At 39.7% G+C, this 5,355-nt stretch overlaps 1 protein-coding gene across 6 annotated transcripts in view; it reads right to left on the bottom strand.

Moving 5' to 3' along the window:
* The window catches only part of Npr3 (natriuretic peptide receptor 3), a 66,753-nt gene that overhangs the window by 50,601 nt on the left and 10,797 nt on the right, over positions 1-5,355 (bottom strand). For all 6 annotated transcript variants that reach the window (XM_029544037.1, XM_029544036.1, XM_029544039.1 and 3 more), the window contains one exon: positions 2,470-2,592. In XM_029544037.1, the coding sequence (XP_029399897.1) occupies positions 2,470-2,584 (115 nt within the window). In that variant the 5' untranslated portion in view covers positions 2,585-2,592. The remainder of the gene's footprint in view (positions 1-2,469; positions 2,593-5,355) is intronic.

The raw sequence follows: 5,355 nt of genomic DNA on the forward strand, positions 1-5,355 counted from the left end.
AAAAAAAAAAAAAAAAACACTCAAATTAATGAGGAGCGAAGGCAGGTTTATAAAACATACTAAACAGGACAGCCAGGGCTACAAAAAAAAAAAAAAAAACACTCAAATTAATGAGGAGCGAAGGCAGGTTTATAAAACATACTAAACAGGACAGCCAGGGCTACACAGAGAAACCCTGTCTTGAAAAAACAAAAACAAAAACAAAAAACAAAAAAATTAAAACTACAGAAACTTTGCTTATGGACATAAAAATAAATTCTGATAAATAAAGTTATATTTTGCAAAACTGATAGAGGATACAGAAATTTTCATCATTGGTACATAAAAATATAAATTGGTAAAACCGCTGTATGGGAAATGGTGCCAATTCCTAGAAATGCTTGCATATAACCATTAAGCCAGCATTATGCCTCTAGAGATTTATACTATGTAATATATATGTCTAAGTATATGACTATAAGTGTCTATGTAAGTCTACATCAGACTGTTCAGCATATTCTGTTCCTAATAACAAAAGGCTGAAAGCAGTGTTAAGAAATAGAGATCGATTAAAGGTATACTAAACATCTGTACCATAATGTTATCATTTTATTGAAAATTATTCTTGGGAAGTATACATACATATAATAGACCATATATATTTCTAAGAAATCGCAATGTAACTTTTTGTCTGAGTTGCAGAATTTTTTAACTCTATTTTCCACATTTTCTGCAATGTTCGTGTACTGTTGTAACAGGGTAAAGCCACGCAAGTTTCGTCTGTAAAAGAGAACAATCCTGGCAGTAACACCTGCATCCACTACTACATGCGTGGCGCGTGCAGACGTGCTTGTCTGTTCACAGCATGCATTCTTACACGTCACTGAAAATTCTGTATTTCTGTATTTCTCCTTGGAAGACAGAATTGATAGTTTTCCTTTAACCTGCTTGAATCCCTGTGTTAAAGAACTCGGTGCTACAACCACTGGTATAACAATATTCTGGCCTTAAGTCAGTAAGTGAGAACAACATTCCACTTAACAGAACCGAGGGGAGGAGAAAAAAAAAAAAAACACTCAAATTAATTTGTTTTTTTATAGAACGCTAGTGAGTAGGATGAAATCCTGTATTCCTCCTGCGAACGCCACACCCGCCTTGCTGTCCACCACAGGAAGCAGTGGTTAACTTTTATCTCACCAACTTTTCTTTATCCCTAGGAGAAGTGTGTTATATTATCTGTATATATACAACAATCACTGCTTAAGTAAACCAGGAAATCGGGGCAGGAAACCATGGTGAATGTTTAAAGGCTTGGATCCTATCTAAATAACTATATATCATCAGCAAGCACTCGGAAGTGGAGCTCGCCATAAACACGCCATCTGTAATCTGCATGTTTACAGCTCTAAGGCTGTGTAGCTTGGAGCAGACATTGTGTGTGTTTGAGAAAAAAATGTCCTATAGTCCTGAAATGACTACTTTGACGAGAGTCCTAACTACCATGGAAGAAACAGGCTTTGGATTTGTGATCAAGCTGAGCCCCTTAGCATTCTTCCATTACATAGGTGCTGAAGAGACGGCTCAGAAGTTAAGAGACCTCCCTGGCTGCTCTCCCAGAGAACCCAGATTCAAGTCCCAGCATCCACATGGAAGCTCACAATGGTTTGTAACACTAGTTCCCAGACTATGCAACGCCCTCTTCTGGCCTCCTTGGACACTACGCACATGAGATGCACAGACAAACATGCAGGCAAAACATCCAAATAGGTACAAATAAATACTTATTTTAATTTTTAAAAACCAATCCTTTATTACACAGGCCCTGGGAGCTTCCCTAAATCCAATATAAGGAATCACAGATGTCTTTGACCTATATCTCTGTGGCTCATGAAATTCTACTTAAGAGAGGATTAAGGTGTAGTAAGCTACGGGGAAGGGGAGTTAGGAACAAAGACTTCCACATGCTTTTATCTCAACTTGCAATGACTGTCATTTTCTTTTGTATCACTGCCTATAAGAAACATATACGTAATATGAATACATATTATATATAGTCACATACAATCATATACTAAAAGTTTTATGAAACAACGTATGCTTTGGCAACACCTTGGCATAACCTATCCTACAACATTATGTTCTAATCGGTTCCTACTACCTAAAATCCTACCCCGAATCACACCTAAATTATCCCAACAGTCCACCACGGCCAGGACATCTGGTGTCTGCATGTACATTCCTATGGAGTTAGGAATGGGCTACATTGATGCACACAGAACTTCCTTGCTCCCAATGGATTCTCAGAAAAAATGAAAAGCTTGAGAAACCATGAGGCATTATGTATGGGAGTGCTCAGAATCACAAATTTCCTGAATCAAATATGGCTTTCGAGGTAACTGAAAGCACATCTATGGACCTTACTAAAGCTTTTGACTCTCTCACTCCTCATTCTGACACATTGACAGAGTCAGAGAAGCTGGAAATGGTTACCGTAGGAAGAACTGTTGAAGAGTTCAATGTTGAAGAAAGCATAGTCTCCACTGGTCATTCCGTGTCTGTGAACCGCCAACATGATTCTCCGAATGGTGTCACCACTGGCACACATGATCACCACTGGGGAGAGAAACAAAGTGTGAGTCACCCAAACACAGCAGGAGGAAAGCAGGCCAAAACAGCCAGGGGACAACAGGGGCAGAATAGGTCATCTATATAGTCTTGAATAGCTCCTCATAAACTACCTAATATGTGGTCACCATTTATCCACAGGAGGGACATTCACACATCCCGTGGGATTCCCAAAAGTTGGGTAGAAAAACATACTATGTTTTTTTTTTCCTAAACATACATACCTATGATAAAACTTAACTTCTAAGTCAGACATTATGACAGATTAACAATGGTAACTAATAATAAAATAGAACAATTATAACGACATACTACAACAAGAATATCTTGAAACTTACAAATTGTTGGTATTGTAGAAATTTTCATTTAAATTTTTTCAAAATATAATTGGCTATGAGCAGCTAAATCCTAAGATGAAGCCATATGTAAAAAGGAACAAAAGGAAATACATAATTTTAACTTTAAAAAAAAGTAGCAAATAGCACCAAAACCGTGTAATAGGAGCCAACAACACAGACACAACAGCCTCCAGATAGAACACAGAGAGGACCAGAAATTATACAAATAGGCAGAGTGCACCTGGTCAGGATGAAGCAGCTACAAACCCAAACCTAGAGGACCCTAGGATGAGTGACCCATCCGTACTCCTTAAAACACTCAAATTAAGCTGGGCAGTGGTGGCGCATGCCTTTAATCCCAGCACTTGGGAGGCAGACGCAGGTGGATTTCTGAGTTCGAGACCAGCCTGGTCTCCAGAGTGAGTTCCAGGACAGCCAGGGCTACACAGAGAAACCCTGTCTCAAAAAACCAAAAAAAAAAATAAAAAAAGAACACTCAAATTAATGAGGAGCGAAGGCAGGTTTATAAAACATACTAAACAGCAAGAGATTTACAATAAGAGAAAACTAAAAGCAATGCATGCTACTCAGTTGGATTCTGAACCTGAAAATACAAGCCAAAGGTCTTCTATAAAAACATCAAGAGACAACTGATGAAATTTGACTGAAAGTCTGTAACCAGGCAGCAGGATATGTTTGCATTAAAGCTCTTGTTTTATGACTATTGCTATAGTTATTTATGGAAAACTTGTTCTTCAATGTTTTGAGAAGTCTTGGGATACCAATTAGTCCATAGAGTCCTTGCCTAGAGAGCCCAGTGCCTTGATCCTCAGCATCACATAAAAGTGGGTGCAGCAGTAGACACCTGCATTCTCAGTGCTGTGTGGGTCATCCTTGAAATACGAGGCTAGTCTGTGTTAAATGAGACTTTGGATCAAAAAAAAAAAAAAGTGTTTAGAAGTATAGAAGCGTGATCCTGTAAACTATCCTTGAAGTTTTCATAAGTTAATATTTATATTCTCTTCATTTGTATGTTTATACAGACACATATCAGCAGTGTTCACACACACACACACACACACACACACACACACACACACACAGTCCGTGTTCTATCAGTTTGTAATCACACTGTCAAATGTAAGAGGCCTTAAGCATTCTTAAGAGATTGTTGCCCATGGCCTACGTGAGACAGATTACAGTGAAGTGGGGGTGGGGGGAGGGAACTGGGCCACTGTCCGGTCAAGCTGATGGTTCTTGGCTCACAGACCCCATGATTGTGAGAACTGCATTTTCCTCTTACGCAGAATGAGAGGAGGCCCACAGAGGCCTGGGTGCTGTAAATCGCCTTACCATGCTTCATGCCAGCCAGCCCTGTGATATGTGTGTGCTCTTTGTAAAAGTATAGGTGCCAAAAGACATAAAACAAATGGCAGTCTGTGCCTGAACAGCCTTGGTCCCCTGCATGAAAGTCTGGGCTCCTACTGATATGTCTGTCAGTCACTGCACACATTAGCTCAGAGTGCCAGGGTCTGCCTCACCTTTTTAACTACAGAAGGGCTTCACACACGCGGTAAGAGCACTAGAAAACAGAGTTTTTAGACAGTACACAGCACCAGAAGTCAGTAACTATGAGGGTAGGTGTTGTTTCTTTTGGAATTATAATTATACATCTGGGATTAAAAAAAAAATCCCAAGATGTCTCAATAAAGAAGGTCTCAAAGAAACTCCTAATTACCAACTTGGGCCCTCATTTTAGATCAAACTCCTTCAATGGAAAAATCACAGGCAGGGTATTTCACAAAATAGCTAATACATAAATTGCTCAAGCCGGGCAAGTTCAAAGAGCGTGGATTCCAAGAATGGGCCTCTCCAGAGGGAGCCATGAGGCTACAATTGGCTGTCTACTAAGGAATGCTTATCAACTTGTATCAACTGATTAGAGCTCAATGTCTCTCAATAGCTACATGTAGAAACTGATTCTGCTGGCATAATGGGCAAATAGCCTACATGATATTCATAAATAGATTATCAGAACTGCAGATTGCTTAATTCCCATGGGGACCAGAATGGTCATGAGTACAGACCATTCAATACAGCCTCTATCTAGGCATGCTAACTGGGGAACCAAATTATAAGCAGTAGGATGCTACAGAGGAGGGAACAGGAATCAGAGAAGCCGGTGGGGTGATTCAAGTATCCAAAGGCACCAAGTGTTGATCCTAAGTATCCTTTTGAGAGCTATACCTGCCCTAGGATAGAACAGACTGTACCCTGAGGCCAGAGAACTGGCATCCCTAAGTCCTAGACAGACTCCTTCTTCTTCTTCTTCTTCTTCTTCTTCTTCTTCTTCTTCTTCTTCTTCTTCTTCTTCTTCTTCTTCTTCTTCTTCTTCTTCTTCTTCTTCTCCTTC

This window comes from Mus pahari, chromosome 11, assembly GCF_900095145.1.
Source record: "Mus pahari chromosome 11, PAHARI_EIJ_v1.1, whole genome shotgun sequence".
NCBI lineage: Eukaryota > Metazoa > Chordata > Mammalia > Rodentia > Muridae > Mus > Mus pahari.